Source organism: Bufo gargarizans, chromosome 11 (genome assembly GCF_014858855.1).
Source record: "Bufo gargarizans isolate SCDJY-AF-19 chromosome 11, ASM1485885v1, whole genome shotgun sequence".
Classification (NCBI taxonomy): Eukaryota; Metazoa; Chordata; class Amphibia; order Anura; family Bufonidae; genus Bufo; species Bufo gargarizans.
This window is the reverse complement of record NC_058090.1, coordinates 66,188,520-66,208,002: the sequence shown is the minus strand read 5'-3', so window position 1 is coordinate 66,208,002 and position 19,483 is coordinate 66,188,520. Positions and strand designations below refer to the sequence as shown.

General features: G+C 46.9%; 1 protein-coding gene across 2 annotated transcripts in view; it reads left to right on the top strand.

Moving 5' to 3' along the window:
- The window catches only part of AP4S1 (adaptor related protein complex 4 subunit sigma 1), a 59,560-nt gene that overhangs the window by 32,877 nt on the left and 7,200 nt on the right, over nt 1-19,483 (top strand). Inside the window, exons 3-5 of one of the 2 annotated variants that reach the window (XR_006387083.1) lie at nt 7,812-7,898; nt 10,319-10,387; nt 16,580-16,742. Coding sequence is in view for 1 of the 2 variants with exons in the window: in XM_044272528.1 (XP_044128463.1) it covers nt 7,812-7,898; nt 10,319-10,387 (156 nt within the window). In the remaining variant the exon portion in view is untranslated. The remainder of the gene's footprint in view (nt 1-7,811; nt 7,899-10,318; nt 10,388-16,579; nt 16,743-19,483) is intronic. The other variant, XM_044272528.1, reaches the window with a different exon arrangement.

Genomic DNA, 19,483 nt, shown 5'->3' with positions numbered 1-19,483 from the left:
ACATGTAAAGTGTAGGCAAGGTAGCGTAATGCACTACTCACTATGAAACTTGCGTACTAGTGTGGCCAATCCATATGTAAATCATATTACTGGTGTCTGTATAATCATACATTCTGCCTGTGAATAAAGTTGTAATATGTAGATTAGCTTTGTGAGCAGCTCTCAGTGTGGTGAAGCTATAGTACAGAATGTGTATAATACACATACAGTAGATATGTATAAGCCAGGACACAGCTACATCGGGCTTTTCAATGACACTGGTTGCTCGTTCAATTTGGATTGTCGTGTCTGCGTGAATGGAGGAGAGCATGTAAACGTCACGCTTGTCTCTCCATTTCACCGCGAGCAGTTCTTCATTACACAAGGCAGCCCTCTCCCCCCTTGCAAGACGGGTGGTAACGAGCCGTTGGGGGAAGCCCCTGCGACTAGGTCGCGCGGTGCCACAGCAGCCAATCTGTTCTAGGAACAAATGCCTGAAGAGGGGCACACTTGTGTAGAAATTGTCCACATAAAGATGGTACCCACTGTCCCATAAAGACTGTCTTCCCACTGCTCCCCAGGTAGTCAGGGCAACCGACCGGCTCCAGGGTCTGATCTTTACCATCATAGATCCAAAATTTGTGGGTATAGCCTGTGGCCCTTTCACAGAGCTTATACAATTTGACCACATACCGGGCGCGCTTGCTTGGGATGTATTGTTTGAAGCCAAGGCGCCGGTAAAATGTATCAGGGACTCGTCTACGCAGATGTTTTGCTCAGGGGTATACAAATCTGCAAATTTCTGGTTGAAGTGGTCTATGAGGGGCCGAATTTTGTGGAGCCGGTCAAAAGCTGGGTGGCCTCTGGGATGAGAGGTTCTATTGTCACTAAAGTGCAGGAAACACAGGATGGCCTCAAATCGTGCCCTGGACATAGCAGCAGAGAACATGGGCATGCGATGAATTGGGTCCGTGGACCAATATGACCGCAATTCATGCTTTTTGGTTAGACCCATGTTGAGGAGAAGGCCCAGAAAAAAATGTAATTCGGAAACTTGGACTGGTTTCCACCGGAAAGGCTGGGCATAAAAGCTTCCCGGGTTGGCGGATATAAATTGAGTGGCATACCGGTTTGTTTCTGCCACGACTATGTCCAAGAGCTCCGCAGGCAAGAACAGCTCAAAAAATCGCAGGGCCGAACCGATCTGAGCTGTCTCAACCCAAACTCCAGACTGGGCGGTGAAAGGGGGAACTAATGGTGAGGCTGAAGTTGGGAACTGCCAATCAGGGTTTGCCAGCACCTCAGGGACTCTAGGGGGTCTACTGGCCTGTCTGTGCGGTGGCTGCGACGGGATAACTATTGCACGTGCCACCCTACCAGCTTCAACTGCCCTTCTGGTGCTCGCCACTTCACCATGTTGTACGGCAGTGCTGGTACTAGGTCCAGGGTGGGCTGGGCTGCTGGTGTATGCCTCACCACGTAATCAGACAGCGCCAGCCCCACTCTGCTGCCCTTGAAGCGGATCCTGTGCAACCTGTGGTCTAGCGACACGGGGCCGGGTACTCCTGGTGGTATCAACTTCCTCATCCGAACTTTGTGTCAGACTGCCACTGCTTTCTACAGGTTCATATTCTGACCCGCCAGATTAATCAGATGAGGGTTCCCATTCCTCATCCGACTGGATCAGAAGCCTGTAGGCCTCTTCAGAAGAATACCCCGTTTGACATTTGGACTACTAAATTTAGGGGTATTCCCTGAGACTACCCAAGAAAAAAAAGCAAGCCTGTCTTACAAATGGGAGGCAAGAGAAGTACCGGAGGCCGCTGCGATTGATAAAAAAATATCAAAACTGCAGCGCAGCGCTTGTAAAGTGATTGTGCAGTGATCCCAAAAAAAAATATTTTTTGTCACTGCGGCGGGGCGGGCGTGGGTGAACGCACGTGTGGGCGACCGATCAGGCCTGATTGGGCAAACACTGCGTTTTGGGTGGAGGGCGAGCTAAGGTGACACTAATACTATTATAGATCTGACGGTGATCAGTTTTGATCACTTACAGATACTATAAAAGTACAAATGCTGATTAGCAATACGCTAATCAGCGAATCAGTGACTGCGGTGCGGTGGGCTGGGCGCTAAACGATCGCTAAACTACGTAACCAAGGGGCCTAAACTATCCTAAAACTATCAGTCAATACTAGTGAAAAAAAAAGTGACAGTTTACACTGATCACTTTTTTCCCTTTCACTAGGTGATTGACAGGGGCGATCAAGGGGTTAATTGGGGTGATGGGGGGTGATCTGGGGGATAAGTGTTGTGTCTTGTGTACTCACTGTGATCTGTGCTCCTCTGCTGAGACCAACCGACGAAAAGGACCAGCAGAGGAGCAGGGAAGCCATTTAACACATCATATTTACAAATATAATGTGTTAACTGGCCTGTGATTCATTTTTTTTTAAATCATCAGCTTGCCAGCCACGATCATTGGCTGGCAAGCTGATAATGTGACCCCCCCTCAAACTTGCGCATCACGGGCCGGCTGTGCGCGTCATCTCGCTTCTCGCGAGATGACGCATATATGCGTGACTGTGCCTCAGACTGCCGCCTCCGGACCGCGATCCTGCGTTAGGCGGTCCAGAGGCAGTTAAAGACACCTGTCCACCCCACAGTCAGACTCCAACTACTACCATGGGCAAGACCAAAGAGCTGTCAAAAAACACCAGAGATCAACTGTTGGAGCAATTGTTAGAAAATGGAAGAGGCTTTTTTCATAAATAAAGGTGAAATATATTGACTCAAATTTATGACTGTTGTGTCTGTTCTGACTAGGCCTCAGGGAGACACTGGCTCCTTCAGTTTGGAAGGAGCCTTTTTCCTCTTTCCCTGTTCCCTAAACTGAGGGTTTGGTGCATTGTTTCAGCAGTCTCAGGTTCCAGTGCATGTGCATTTCTACCTTTTGAGATTTGCACATGTTGTTAGCAGCTTATGGAGACATAAGGGAGGTGACCTCTTTTCCCTAGGTTTGGGGCGTAGTCTGCTGTTGTTTTGTTGTGGTTCCCTCGGGTTGTCCTTCCTTCCCCATACTACCCGTGACACTTAGCCAGTCTCCAGACCTAAATCCAATAGAACATCTTTGGAGGGAGCTGAAACTCCGTGTTGCTCAGCAACATCCCCGTAAACTGACAGATCTAGGGGAGATCCGTGTGGAGGAGTGGGCCAAAATCCCTGTTGCAGTGTGTGCAAACCTGGTCAAGAGCTACAGGAAACGTTTGACCTCTGTAATTGCAAACAAAGGCTTCTGTACCAAATATTAACACTGATTTTCTCAGGTGTTCAAATACTTATGTTCAGCAGTGCAAGACACACGCTTTAAAAATCATACAATGCGATTTCCTGAATTTGTTTTTTACATTTTATCTCTGAGTGGGAATGCACCTACAATGTGAATTTCAGACACCTCCATGATTTCTAAGTGGGAGAACTTGCAAAATCGCAGGGTGTTTAAATACTTCTGTTCCTCACTGTATGTAGAGCCAGCTCCCGCAGAGCTGCTATTATACACACATACAAGTTCCTTCATGCCCCCATTGATTATGACGAGTCCCACCTCTCCATCACTAAATGTCACTTGGATGACCCCAGTCTCACATGCTCCCTGGCAGGCCAATCAGTTGAACAATCCCATCATTTCCTCCCGATGGAAAGGATATGTGGAAATGCTCCAACTTATATCACTGTACATGGCAATGCTCACACATACAACAGTTCCAAGTTGAAGTTCACAAATTTACCACCCAACACCCCTTTGGATTTCATGTGGGCAATTAAGGGCCTATTTAGATAAAATGCAACACAATATACACAAAAAGGACCTGAAATTATTACACATGGTTTCAGCTGTGGTGTAAAAAGCAGTATTTCAAGTCTGGAAGCAACCTGTCCCCACGTCTTGAGTCTTTTCTCTGAGAAGATGGACTGGATAGAAGCGACCCAGCATAAAGGGAGGAAGGTGAAGTCTTTCTTTATCTTCAATAATTTTTTATTTAATACTTTGCATAATATAGTCAATACATGCCTATCATGGCGTGATATCACAATGCGAGGTATAGCAAAGTACATTTTTCAAGAAAAGAAAACATACATACAGTACATAATAAAGAACAAATGAGGTCCCACCAAGGCTCACGCTAAGATTGCCCATGCTGAAGCAAATGTTGTGACATTACAAAGAAATCCCCGCCTAAGTCCCCATCCCTCCCTCCCCGAACCCATTTCAAACCCTCCAAATGTGCCCAAGTCACCAAAGACATTCCGGCAAAGGCATAGCATAAGGACTAGATAACCAAGGCATCCAGTTATTAAGACAGCGAATGCGTACGGAAGCAGAGGAGGCAAACATCAATTCACAATGCATGTGATGGTTAACGGACTCAGCTACTTCCGATATTGACGGGGTGCAAGGTAACTTCCACCGCCGCGCTATTATATTCCGCGCCGCACTTATCAGATGGGCAGTTACCCATCTAATTTTGAAAGAAATGCCTTCCAAGCCTATTCCCAGGATGGAAAGGGCGGGGGTCAAAGTGATTGTTGAATCCGTGACCTGCCGAATTAAAGCTTCCATCGCGTGCCAGAATTTACGGGTGTAAGGGCAGTCCCACCACATGTGTAGGGGAGTACCAACTGATCCACATTTCCTCCAACATAACGGGGAGTAGCCGGGCGAACAGTGGGCTAACCTATTCGGGGTTAAGTACCATCTGAGTTGAATTTTCCTGGCCTGTTCTATATGATTCAGACATTTAGTGCTTCTGAAGGACCATGACATTGCTTCTCTCCACTGGCTAATGGAAAACTCAGCACCTAACTCCTGTTCCCATCTTAACATAAAAGATTGTTTCCCACTCTCTTGGCTTAGTAATAAGTTTAAGTATATACCAGATATTTTCACTCTGAATTGGGAGGGTGATGCAACATAGGGTTGCAAGGGGCTGTTACAAGATTGGGGTTGAGTTAATGGGGAGCTATTTAACAAGTGACGTATCTGTAGAAACTGATAAAAAAAGAGCGTTAGGGATGGAGTAGGTGTCATGCAGGGACTGGAAGTCTTTTAGACCCGAGGTTGTATACAGACCCCCCAGCTTATCCAATCCTCTAACCACCCACGGTTTTAGATTCAAATCAGAGATGTGATATTCAAGCGCTATGAGAGGAATGTTGTCTTTTGGCACCGTAAACCATTTCTTTACATGTTTCAGGGAGAGGAACCTCATAGCAAAGCTTTCCCAGTTCATGTGCTGCTAGAATGGCTGGGAGTGAATGCTTTTTAACATACGCCCTTTCTATCTCAAGCCACTTGTGGGGAGCGGATGGGGACCACCACTCCAGCGCCTGCTCCGCCAAGGAGGCCAAATAATACTTATGCAGATTTGGCACCCCGAGTCCTCCAGCTCTAACCGAAGGATATAAAGAGGCTTTTGGGATTCTAGGGTGCTTATTCTGCCAAATAAACGCCATGAGATCTTTTTGGAGCATGGCTATTAATTTGTTAGGGACTTGCAATGGGATACATCTAAAACAGGTGAAGTCTTTCTTTACAGTATGGGGTAAATACATTGCCTGGCTTCCTGCAGAGACTCGCTCTAAACTGCTCTGTTGCTTTTCTGTGACTGTATGGAACCAGACTCGTATATAGAGTAATGATCCCCCAATTTCTGTCTCTTAACCTCTCACTTCAAAGTCCTGACATTTCTGATGCCTTTTTAGTCTTTGTCTGTCGGCCAAAAGTGCATCCCGTTCTTGCAGATAGTGGGCGCACTGAGATCAGACTGGGCTGCAGAATTTCGGAGCCCTCTGAGATCACTCTGATACTGGTTGAATAGAGGGGGATAGAGCGAGATGGGCCACTGTTCAGTTAGGCTACTTTCACACTCGCGTTTTGGGCGGATCCATCATGGATCTGCAAAAAAACGCTTCCGTTACAATAACACAACCGCATGCATCCGTCATGAACGGATCCGGTTGTATTATGTCATGACTGATCCGTCATGAGCACCATTGAAAGTCAATGCAGGACAGATCAATTTTCTATTGTGTCAGCGAAAACTGATCTGTCCCCATTGACCTACATTGTGTGTCAGGACGGATCCGTCTTGCTCCGCGCCACATCGTGGACAGAAAACGCTGCTTGAAGAGGTGCAACCAAATGTAACGGAATGCATTTTGGAGCACTCCGTTAAGTTGAGTTCAGTTTTGTCCCCTTTGACAATGAATGGAGACAAAATTGAAGCATTTTCTTCCGCTATTGAGATCCTATGACAGATCTCAATAGCGGAATTGAAAATGCAGATGTGAAAGTAGCCTTAGTTGGTTTTATTGGTTGGAACGTTCACTTCTCATATGCTGACTGGTGGTCCGGGTAGTGAGAGCGTTTCCAGCATGCACTCAGGAGAAGCTCCTGGAGATCCACGATCTATACATCATCTTTACGTGTTTATCAAATCTTCCGGGATTGACAAGACTTTTGTTGTAGGTTTTATGGATGCATTCCTTAGGCACAGTGATATTTTTCTTTAATGAATGTCCTTTAAAGGGGTTGTCTGGGATCAAAAAGATTTTTTAAAACATTATATTTTACCATGTCTAGCTGATTTAAGGTCCCCCTGTTGTGTCCCTGTATTTTTAGCACTTCTCCAGTGCTTCCACGGTCCCCCACTGAATATTGACATGTTTGTGTATATCTGTGGTAGCTTCCTGACGCACTGCCTTGTGGGTCCCACAAGGCAGCGCAGCATAGCGGCGTCCGGGCTGTCAGTCAGATCAGTCTCCACTCGTGCATCCTCCCCCCTCATTTATATTCCGCCTCCTGCCCGCATATACCTCCTCTCTATCTTCATAGCTAAGGCTGCACAATGCCCTGTAATGTCACCGGACCAGAGGGGCGTTACATAGCCCTGAAGTTACCTCCTACAAACCTCCCTCCCTGCGCTCTGCATAATATTCTTGTGTGCCGGTGACGTCACCGGACCAGAGGGCCGTTACTTAGCGCATCCTGTTGCCACCTAGTACCCGCCCTCTCTGCGCTCTGAATAATGTTCGTTGGTGCCGGTGACGTCACCGGGCTCCTTGCGAAGCGGAAGAAGAGGCTTCGCTCTCCATAAAGGGGCCAGGTACGTCACTAACTTGTAGAGAAACCGCACTTCCGGCTCCGAATTTGGAGATTAGAATACAGGGCATCAGAAATAGAAAATAAAGATAATGCAGGCATGTATGAACAATTAAGGTGACTACAGTGCACTTAAGCAAATATCACCAATCCCGGACAACCCCTTTAATGCTGCGCCGGATACTGATCACAAACCATGTTACAACAGACTTTCTTATTGTATTTTGAAAATGTTAATAAAAAACACATTTATAAAAAAAGGAATATGCAAAGGGGATGTAGCATTGAGTTATCCAAGAAAACACAAAAGAATAAAAAAAAAAAAAGGCATGCCTATTCCTCTAGTAAGACCATAATGATAGATACTGCCACAGCATCAACACTGTCGACTCTGCGGCCCCAAATGTCACATCTGATGTCATGAGCACCATCATTGCATAGCCCCAGCAAAATAATTCTGTATTTCTTAGAGCAAAAGCTGTAGACCCGGAGAGAAAGGTGTAGGAGAGACACAAACGTCATAGTCTGTGTTAACCTCATGCAGTAGTACATATATGTTCCAGCCGGCACATGCCCCAATGTATTTACCGCATACACAGCAAATTACTGGTCATGATCTTCATGTATAGAAGGTGTACTGTTCTAAATAGCTGCATTTCCTTCCTTCCAGTGTTCCTTCATAGAGTATAAAGACTTTAGGCTGGTGTTTCGGCAATATGCAGCACTGTTCATTGTGGTTGGAATAGATGAGTCTGAGGTAAGAGAGCTTCTCATCTAGCACATTTCTGACTTGTCTGCATATATGTTTTTCTAATGACATGTACCTATACTGTAAAGGCCCCCGACAGTCTGTTCCAACATAGGACATAGAGTCTAATCATTTTAATGGAGTCTGTGGATTGGCTGGTATGACTACACAGTATTTCTTCCTTTTTTTGCTGGAACCTCCACTGCAGATGTAAATCTACCCTAATGGCACGTTTACACGGCCTGACGTGAAGGGACCATTCCTTCCTGACAATTGCCTGCTCATTAGTGAAGGGGGAGAGCTGAATGTACTTACATCGACCACCTCTGGGATACACCCAAAGCTATTAAAAGAGCTCAGCGGTGAACTAGCAAAACCATTAACAGATTTATTTAACCAATCACTGGCAACAGGAGTCGTCCCAGAAGATTGGAAATTAGCAAATGTTGTGCCCATTCACAAGAAAGGTAGTAGGGAGGAATCGGGCAACTATAGGCCAGTAAGCCTGACATCAATAGTGGGGAAATTAATGGAAACCATACTTAAGGAGAGGATTGTGGACCATCTAAAATCCCATGGATTGAAAGATGAAAAACAGCATGGGTTTACTTAAGGGAGATCATGTCAAACTAATCTTACTGATTTTTTTTTGATTGGGTGACTAAAATAATAGATGGAGGAGGTGCAGTAGGCATCGCTGATCTAGACTTCAGTAAGGCTTTCGATACTGTCCCACACAGAAGGCTTATAAATAAATTGCAGTCTTTGGGCTTGGACTCCCATATTGTTGAATGGATTAGGCAGTGGCTGAAGGACAGACAACAGAGGGTTGTAGTCAATGGAGTATATTCAGACCAAGGTCTTGTTACCAGTGGGGTACCTCAGGGATCTGTTCTGGGACCCATATTGTTTAATATCTTTATCAGCGAAATTTGTAACAGGGTTGATGTTCCTGGAGGGATACAACAAATGGAAAGGGACTTAGGAAAACTAGAGGAATGGTCAAAAATCTGGCAACTAAAATTTAATGTTGATAAGTGCAAGATAATGCACCTGGGACGTAAAAACCCAAGAGCAGAATATAAAATCAGTGATACAGTCCTAACCTCAGTATCTGAGGAAAGGGATTTAGGGGTCATTATTTTAGAAGACTTACAGGTAGGCAGACAATGTCACAGAGCAGCAGGAAATGCTAGCAGAATGCTTGGGTGTATAGGGAGAGGAATTACCAGTAGAAAGAGGGAGGTGCTCCTGCCGCTCTACAGAGCACTAGTGAGACCTCATTTGGAGTATTGTGCTCAGTACTGGAGACCATATCTCCAGAAGGATATTGATACTTTGGAGAGAGTTCAGAGAAGAGCTACTAAACTGGTACATGGATTGCAGGATAAAACTTACCAGGAAAGATTAAAGGACCTTAACATGTATAGCTTGGAAGAAAGACGAGACAGAGGGGATATGATAGAAACTTTTAAATACATAAAGGGAATCAACAAGGTAAAAGAGGAAAGAATATTTAAAAGAAGAAAAACTGCTACAAGAGGACATAGTTTTAAATTAGAGGGGCAAAGGTTTAAAAGTAATATCAGGAAGTATTACTTTACTGAGAGAGTAGTGGATGCATGGAATAGCCTTCCTGCAGAAGTGGCAGCTGCAAATACAGTGGAGGAGTTTAAGCATGCATGGGATAGGCATAAGGCCATCCTTCAAATAAGATAGGGCCAAGGACTATCTATAGTATTCAGTATATTGGGCAGACTAGATGGGCCAAATGGTTCTTATCTGCCGACACATTCTATGTTCTATGTTTCTCTACTGTATGGGGACAAGCGATCGCTATTGCCATCACTCGTCCTCAGAATCCTGTGCACACAGCACGATCTGCTGTCCAGAAACGATGATTGAGGTGTCTGCACTAGAAATTACTTCACCCGATGAACAAGCACTTTGCTCGTTCATCAGGTGAACAGCGACACATTTACATGAGCAGATTATCGGGAACAAGCGTTCTTACAAACGATAACTGTGCCATGTACGCCCACCTTAGGAGATTTAGTGCCCGCTAGGACTGTCAGGCAAGGTGCACCATAATAGTGTCAGTCTCAAATGTTTGATAAGAGTGCCAGTGATATTGCTCCCATGATGCCCACATAAGCACCCACCATCATTAATGCTAGCTATGATGTCCCCCATGAATAACACCCACAGTCAGCAGGAAGTTATATGTGAGCGTATTGAATAGCCATTGAGATGTAAGGGAGGCACCCGAGCCTATCCCTTGTCTGTTACCCAGGTAGTATAGTTTAATATACCAGAATATATTAAACTATACTACATATATAACTATACTACTATATATTAAAATTATACCCAAAGACTGTGTTTTCTGAGCCTATTAAAATGCTGTAAGCTTCTCCCTCCCTTTGCAGAATGAGATGGCCGTCTTTGAGCTTATTCATAATTTTGTAGAAGTCTTGGACAAATACTTCAGCCGAGTGGTAAGTACAGAGAGTTGGAGTAGACAGGGGACCCCGTATATAAAAAAATAAATAATTAAAGGGAACCTGTCTGTTTGAAAATGCTATGCAATATATGAAAAGTGTTTATAGAGCAGGAGGAGCTGAGCAGATTGATATATAGGTTTGTCAGTAAAGCCTGAATATTATTCATGTAAATCTCTTCTCATTCTGGGCTTTTGAGTCCAGTGGGTGGTCCTGCGGAGTCATTCTCTGTACACCCTGGGTAAGACCGCCCACATGACTAGGAATCCTAGGATTAAAATGAATAAAATGCTAAACTGAGCCTCTTTATACATTGGAAGGCCAGGTGCCTTAATCTGGTCAGTAGTCATAATAGCTCTCCAAATGGAAGTGTGGGAGAGGCCTTCTATCTCTAGTGACAGGGTGCTGCTATTATCACTGGAAGGGACCGTGGGATGCACAGCTTTTACCACTAGCGGAGCCCTATTCTGAGTACCTGAGTTTGGGGGGATCCTTCAACGTGTGCAGCAAAATACGCGAAATGTTCTATCACGCAGCAATGGCCAGTATTATGGTCTTCACAGTTAGTTGTATGCTGGGGAGGTAGCGCAAGGTGGTGGAAAAAAATAAGATCCATAAACTGATCAAAAATGCAGAAAGAGTTTGAGTTGGTAATGGAAGAAAGGATTCTAGCAAAATTCAAAGGTATTATAAGTAATCAGTCCCATCCTCTACATCCCCTGATGCTGAAGCCGCAGAACAGCTTCAGCAAATGGTTTATTCAGCTGTAGAGTAGTACAGATAGGTTTAGGAGATCCACGCTCTATAAGTAGGAACTACGATTGGATAGGCATGTGTAGTAAAAAGTAACCTTTGTCGTATATATGATTGTCTATGTGTATTGCTGTAAATACTCCCACTTGTGAGAGATCTATTTGTGTGCAGTAAGCTGCTGTTGTGACACCGAAATTTCCCTGGATTAATAAAGTTTATCCCCACAACCATACACAGATTGCATTACCCGGCCAAATCAATTGTTTTTGCCGCAAGGGCCTCACGGCTGATACATTTAATGAGCATCTGTCAGCAGATTTGTACCTTTAAAACTGGCTGACTGTTGCATGTGCACTTGGCAGCTGAAGGCATCTGTGTTGGTCCCATGCTATTATGTGCCCACATTGCTGAGAAAAATTATGTTTTGATTTATGCAAATAAGCCTCTAGGAGCAAAGGGGGTGTTGCCATTACTCCTAGAGGATCTGTTTTCTCTGCAATTGCAGTGCCCTCTGCCTTTGATTCAGAGGCCCAGATGTGAGGATTGTTCACTGCCTGGCCCTGTCAATCAAAGTGCAGGGAGAACAGAGCCTCTAGGTGTAACGGGCTCCTAGAGGCTAATTTGCATATATTAAAAGGTAATTTTTCTCATCAATATGGGCATATATGAACATGGGATGAACATAGATGCCTTCAGCTTCCAAGAGCACATGCAACAGACCCGGCACAGGAGCAGTGATGTCATGTGTTCCGCCTGCGCTGGGACCCGGCACATAGTAATGGACGAACATCGGGCCGGGACAATTCGCAATTGTGCGTTTGCAATCAAATGTTCGCAAACCGCGCGTTCGCGGCAGGCCCCATTCACTTTAATGGCAGGGGAACCTGAAGAAGCTTCAGGTCATATTTGCAGCCAGCAAACACTTACTATAAGTACACAAATAGTCCCACAACATGTACAGTGACATATCAGAGGGGGATAATTGGCAAAAATTCCCACAAAAAAGTTTTTTTTTAATGTGTCTTAAAAGGAAATTTTTGAGAATTTCCTATCGGTTTGATGTATACAAATGTGCAGCACTCCACGTTTTTTTATCCTGCAGAGTCCATAAAAAAAAAATGCATACGTTAATGTACTTTTTTTTTCTTCCATGGAACTGTATGGTGAACGGACGCCACTGTACGGCATCAGTCTGAGGCATCTGTTAACGCATACATTTTTGGTATTCATTAAATGATGGCAAAAATAGGATGTGAACCCAGCCCTAGTGTCAGAATAAGCACCAGTACACAGCTGAGCAGCGTGGCGGACAGGGGAGGCCGCCATGTACTGACAAAGCGCTACCTGGTCCTGGTGGTCAGGGATGAGGACTGTGTTTCCCAAGGATCATTTTCTACTGGGAAATACAGGGCACAGTATAATACACTAGAATCTATATACTACACTACGTGCAGAATTATTAGGCAAATGAGTATTTTGACCACATCATCCTCTTTATGCATGTTGTCTTACTCCAAGCTGTATAGGCTCGAAAGCCTACTACCAATTAAGCATATTAGGTGATGTGCATCTCTGTAATGAGAAGGGGTGTGGTCTAATGACATCAACACCCTATATCAGGTGTGCATAATTATTAGGCAACTTCCTTTCCTTTGGCAAAATGGGTCAAAAGAAGGACTTGACAGGCTCAGAAAAGTCAAAAATAGTGAGATATCTTGCAGAGGGATGCAGCACTCTTAAAATTGCAAAGCTTCTGAAGCGTGATCATCGAACAATCAAGCGTTTCATTCAAAATAGTCAACAGGGTCGCAAGAAGCGTGTGGAAAAACCAAGGCGCAAAATAACTGCCCATGAACTGAGAAAAGTCAAGCGTGCAGCTGCCAAGATGCCACTTGCCACCAGTTTGGCCATATTTCAGAGCTGCAACATCACTGGAGTGCCCAAAAGCACAAGGTGTGCAATACTCAGAGACATGGCCAAGGTAAGAAAGGCTGAAAGACGACCACCACTGAACAAGACAAACAAGCTGAAACGTCAAGACTGGGCCAAGAAATATCTCAAGACTGATTTTTCTAAGGTTTTATGGACTGATGAAATGAGAGTGAGTCTTGATGGGCCAGATGGCTGGATTGGTAAAGGGCAGAGAGCTCCAGTCCGACTCAGACGCCAGCAAGGTGGAGGTGGAGTACTGGTTTGGGCTGGTATCATCAAAGATGAGCTTGTGGGGCCTTTTTGGGTTGAGGATGGAGTCAAGCTCAACTCCCAGTCCTACTGCCAGTTTCTGGAAGACACCTTCTTCAAGCAGTGGTACAGGAAGAAGTCTGCAAGGTAAGAAAAACATGATTTTCATGCAGGACAATGCTCCATCACACGCGTCCAAGTACTCCACAACGTGGCTGGCAAGAAAGGGTATAAAAGAAGAAAATCTAATGACATGGCCTCCTTGTTCACCTGATCTGAACCCCATTGAGAACCTGTGGTCCATCATCAAATGTGAGATTTACAAGGAGGGAAAACAGTACACCTCTCTGAACAGTGTCTGGGAGGCTGTGGTTGCTGCTGCACGCAATGTTGATGGTGAACAGATCAAAACACTGACAGAATCCATGGATGGCAGGCTTTTGAGTGTCCTTGCAAAGAAAGGTAGCTATATTGGTCACTGATTTGTTTTTGTTTTGTTTTTGAATGTCAGAAATGTATATTTGTGAATGTTGAGATGTTATATTGGTTTCACTGGTAAAAATAAATAATTGAAATGGGTATATATTTGTTTTTTGTTAAGTTGCCTAATAATTATGCACAGTAATAGTCACCTGCACACACAGATATCCCCCTAAAATAGCTAAAACTAAAAACAAACTAAAAACTACTTCCAAAAATATTCAGCTTTGATATTAATGAGTTTTTTGGGTTCATTGAGAACATGGTTGTTGTTCAATAATAAAATTAATCCTCAAAAATACAACTTGCCTAATAATTCTGCACTCCCTGTATAAAGATATTAGCCCTACCCGAATAATAACACAATTAGGTGATCATTTATTATATAGAAATACATCTATGTTAGGCGTATTTCTGATACAGATTGTGCGCAAAGGTCCTTAACACCGCAATCGGCATATTTTCTACGCTCATGCCAGGTCTAAAAAAGGATGGTGTTGACAGGGAAAGGGATACAGTTATAGCCATCCAGTAATTGGATACCACCGCCATACATTGACTGGATAGCACCTCTGTACAGTGACCGGATAACACTGCCTTACCGTGACCGGATAAAAGGTATAAGAGGTGTAGGAAGTTGCAAGGGGCCGTCATTGATGGAAGGTATGTGTCACCGAGGTTCCTGGCCTCGGTGAGGTAAGAGACGGTAGTTTTAAGTGTCAGCGGCAGCTAGTGCTGATTGACACTGTTAGTTGTTAGTATGGCTGTAAAGCCGATCCGGGACGGCTCTTACTGGGAGTAGCCAAAGTGCTGGGTGGGTGGCTTCTCCCCACGCTCCAGGTCGGGTCTTTATTGGCCTATATGTAACCCAGCCAGCAGTCTCAGCTGGGTGTGGATGATCCTTCATCTGACAGGGAAGCTGTGGAGACTCTGTTTTAGGATCTGTGAGTTGGTGCAGTGCTAAAGGCTTGAAAGCCGTGTGCTAGAAAACAGGCACCCAAAGCCGGCTGTGGACGACTGGGGGAAAGACTGTTAACCAGGTGAAGATTTTGTTCTATGGACATTGCATGGTGTGAACAAACACCAAGACTATGAACGGTCATTTTGTGTTTCCTTATGTGTGAAAAAACACCGAACTGTTTATGTTGAAGACTTTGTAATTGCCTCTATACTCGTCTGCTAGCCTGTCTACCAGAGCAAAACCCCACAGAGGGCACTGTACAGGGAATGACTAGGAGCACTGCACAGGGTGTGGTAAGAGGGCACAATGCAGGGTATAAGGGGGCACAGTACGGGGTGGGGGGCACGGTCACAGGACCCTGTGACATTAGAAGGTCCTTATAGTAAATGCGGTTCATACGCCACCATAATGAGAGGCAGAGGAGTGAGATAAGGGTGTGGCTAGAGATAAAAAATGTAACTGTTGGCCAGTACAGGCCACAAAAATTAGGCAATAGGCATTCACCTGGCGGCAAAGAACTTTGGATTCTGTGGCTGGAAGTACATTAGGCGGTCACAGCATAAATATGTAACTGTCGGCCAGTAGAGACCCCAAAAATTAGGCACTTACCTGACATAAAGGGCCTTTTTATGCCGCTGTGTATATACATAAGGCAAAGACCATTCTTTGTTCTGGGTTGTGGCGGATGTGTGTGGGCTGGCATGAGGAAAATTCAATTGCACGTCGTCATCACAGCTGTTGAAGTCCTCCGAGATCCATGCCTCATTCCTTTAAAAAAATGTAGGGTAGTCCACACTGTCGTGAGCTAGGTGAGTGCGCTTATCGGTCATGATCACCCCCTGCTGTGCTGAACGTCCTTTCGGACAGGACACTCGACAAGGGGCAAGCCAAGAGTTTCATGGCAAATTGTGCCAGCTCTGGACACAGGTCAATCCTGCACACTTAGTAGTCAAGGGGTTCCTCGCTTCTCAGAGAGTCCACATCAGCCGTTAACCCGATGTAGTTGGACACCTGTCGGTCTAGGCGTTCCCTGAGGCTGGATCCGGAGGGCGGCTGTCAATGGGTTGGTTGCAAGAATGATCTCATATCCGAAGTCACCAACACATCTTCAAACCGCTCTCTTTTTGCAGGTGTGGTAGGATTGGTACCCGCACCTGTTTCACTGTGGGTGGAAATTCCTCTGCCATTGCCCGCAACAGCAGAATGCAGCATCTCTCACAGCAAGGCCTGGAAATGCTGCATTCTGACAGCCTTCTGTGATCCTGGTAACATGTCCACCATTTTGTGTTTGTACCGGGGGTCTAAGTACGTTGCCACCCAGTACTGGTCCTTGCCCTTTATGCTTTTTATACGGGGGTCCCTCTTAAAACACTGGAGCATGAAGGCCCCCATTTGCACTAAATTAGAAGTGGTGGAGCGCCTTGGTTCCTGCTCATCGCCCAGGAGAACGCCGTCCTCGGTCTTCTCCCCCAGTCATGGACAACACCAGGGATCCCCGAAAAGCATGCTCTTCTTGCTCCTCCTCCTCCCCCCAGCCACGATCCTCCTCTGACTCCTCTTCAAACCCCCGCTGACTTAATTCAGCATTGCGACTTCCTCTCATCTTCCAGCTCCTCGATAGCTTGATCAATGACAAGACACAATGCACGCTCCAGAAAGAAGGCGTAAGGTATGATGTAACTGATGGCGTCCTGGCTGCAACTAACCAGTTTAGTGATCTCATCAAATGGAGGAAGTCAGTCTTTGCTTAGTGTCCTGTGAAGGAGGACAACACTTGTGTTGATTTCCTCTCCGGTTTGTTATTTTCTTTCTAGATGAGGACACAGTCCCCCGTTGAGTGCCCGCCGCCGTCTTCAGGACGCTGCCTCCATTTTCCCCCAAGAAGACAAGTGGATCCGGGCTCGACCTGTTAGCTCCGGCATCCCATCAGCCCCTGGGTCACCTGCTGCTGCCCTCCATCCAGAGCACTGTACTCCGGTGAGTCAGATGTCTGAAGAGGTGAGCCCTGCTGGTACTGAACAGAGGGAGAAGTCTGCAGGAGCAGATAAGTATGGCTGCAAACCCCGCTAAGCTTTCCCTCTGCCCCCCCCCCTCCCCCTTTCTCCCTGCCTGATACCTCCTGTGCCGCCTGGGTGAGCTGGGAGATGGGTGTTTCTGTCTGGAGGTACTGGGGGCAACTGGAGGCACTGGGGGCAACTGGAGGCACTATAACTGGGACTTTATGGGGTGGTATCTTCCCTGCCGGGACTCCTCTCTCCCATCAAGGCCTTTTCTATGGGGCACAGCTGTTCTCAGCGCGGCGCCGGTGCCGGCACCGCTCCTACCACTCTCCAGCAGCACCTCATTCGGGGGCCTCCGACACCATGCGTCGCCGTCCAGCCCTTCATTAACCCCCGTTAAGCCGCGTTCAGCGCTGCGGGACATTTTTCCATAAAGCGCGCGCTCTTTTCGTGCTTCTATGATGCGTCCTGGAGGCGGAGCCTCAGCGCTTTGCTCTGGCGTCTTCCTCCGCTTGCTGAGAAGCTCCTCGCACGCGTGGCTGCTCTCCTGCTCCTCTCCGGTGGAATTCTGTGCTGTTGCCTGGGTGGTAGGACGTTTTAGCCTTCTTGCTGCAGCTGATCTTTTTTGTGGTTGCCATCATGCCTAAGCCTGGGGCCCCCCTTAAAGGGGCACTGACAAGGCCAATAAGCATATTGAGGGATATATATGGCACTACAGGTCTTATAATGGGTATTACAATCATCTAAGTATCCCCCCTGTCCACATTATACATAGAGTAAACTTTAAGTTTTATAACCTGCTCCAACGGTCTTCAATCTGCCCAAGGGGCGGCGTTTCACCTCTCTTGCGCCTCAGCCAGCCTCCCCCAACTGCCGCTTTGAAGCGCCGCCCAGCTCATGAATATTCAGTTTGCTGGGTGGCTTCTGCGGTCCCCGCTCTGAAGCGCTGCGCTGAACAGTGCCCTGCGCATGCGCCGGATCTTGTGAAGTCGGGGACAGTAAGCGCCGCCCAGCGAAGTGAATATTGATGAGCTGGGCGGTGCTTACTGTACCGGACTTCACAAGATCCGGCGCATGCGCCGGGCACTGTTAAGCGAAGCGCTTCAGAGCGGGGACCGCAGAAGCCGCCCAGCAAACTGAATATTCATGAGCTGGGCGGCGCTTCAAAGCGGCAGTTGGGGGAGGCTGGCTGGGCGCAAGAGAGGTGAAACGCCGCCCCTTGGGCAGATTGAAGACCGTTGGAGCAGGTTATAAAACTTAAAGTTTACTGTATGTATAATGTGGACAGGGGGGATACTTATATGATTGTAATACCCATTATAAGACCTGTACTGCCATATATATACCTCAATATGCTTAATGGCCCTGTCAGTGTCCCTTTAAGTCTGCCAAGACCTCTTCTCAGACCCCCATGGGGTCCTGTAAGGAGTGTCTTCTGCCACTTTCTGTCACTGGTATCTGTGCCTCCTGCCCTGCCCCTGGACAGGATCATCCTTCTCCTCCTTCTTTTGCCCAGCCCAGTCCCCCCCTGTCCCTGGTGAGCCTGCGGTTCCCACTTGGGCATCTACCATGTCCAGTGCGGCCACTGATTTGGCCTTAGTCGCCAAGGCAGCCATGTCCTTTATGGAACGTTTGGCAGTTTCCAATCCTGTGGCGCCAACCACTCCATCTCCTCTCAGTGGTTCCTGCAGAGGACGCTTGACCTCTAAGAGGCAGCGTGAGCGGCAGCATCCCTCCTCGGATGACTGAAGGGGAATTGTCCGGCTCGGACGAGGTCATGGAGCGGGACCCCCCGCCTAAGCTCTCCACCATGGTGGCTGACTTAGTGGCGGCTGTCCGTGACACCTTTAATCTCCAAGGGGATTCTCCTCCTTACACTAGTCGGGAGTTCGCCCTTTTCCCGCCCAAGAAGCCGGAGGCTGCCGTGTTTCCTGTCCATGGGGAATTTTCCGCGGTCATATCCAGGGCCTGGGACCGTCCTAATCAAAAGTTCTCTGCCACCAAACACATGGATACTCTTTATCCTTTTCCAGCTGACAGTGTGGAGAAGTGGTCTTCTCCCCCTAAAGGTGGATCCCCCGGTGGCCAGGTTAGCCAAAAACACGGCCCTCCCTGTCTTAGACGGCTCCTCTCTGCAGGACGCTGTGGACAGGCGCCTAGATTCTCTTTCTAAATCCATTTTCTCACTGGCGGGCACGTCCCTGCGCCCTGCTTTTGCCTTGGCATGGGTGGCCAGAGCCCTCTCGGTGTGGTTGCAGCGCCACCACCAAGACCTGGCGGAACAAGATGCGTCTGCTGACACATTGGATTTGGTTCTCCAGATGTCTCAGGCTTCCAAGTTCCTTTGCGAGGCTTCCATGGACATTGGTTCCCTCTTTGCCCGCATTTCAGCCCTCTCGGTCATTCAGCGCAGAGAGGTCTGGTTGAAGGTGTGGGACACCAACGCTTTTTCCAAGCCTTCCCTTGCTAACCTCCACTTTGAGGGTTCCAGACTTTTTGGGGCTCAGCTGGACGAGTTCATCTCTGCCGCCACAGGGAGCAAGAGCACTCATCTTCCCCAACCCAGGTCCAAGCGCCCCTTTCGGACCAGGTCTACCGGTTCCCGGTACCAGTCCTTTTGCCGCTTCTCTTCTAGCAGGACGTCGTCTGCTTCCTCTGCTGGGGGGTCTCAGGACTCCCGCAAGAAGCCCTCCTTCAAGCCCCAGCCTTCCTGGCTCC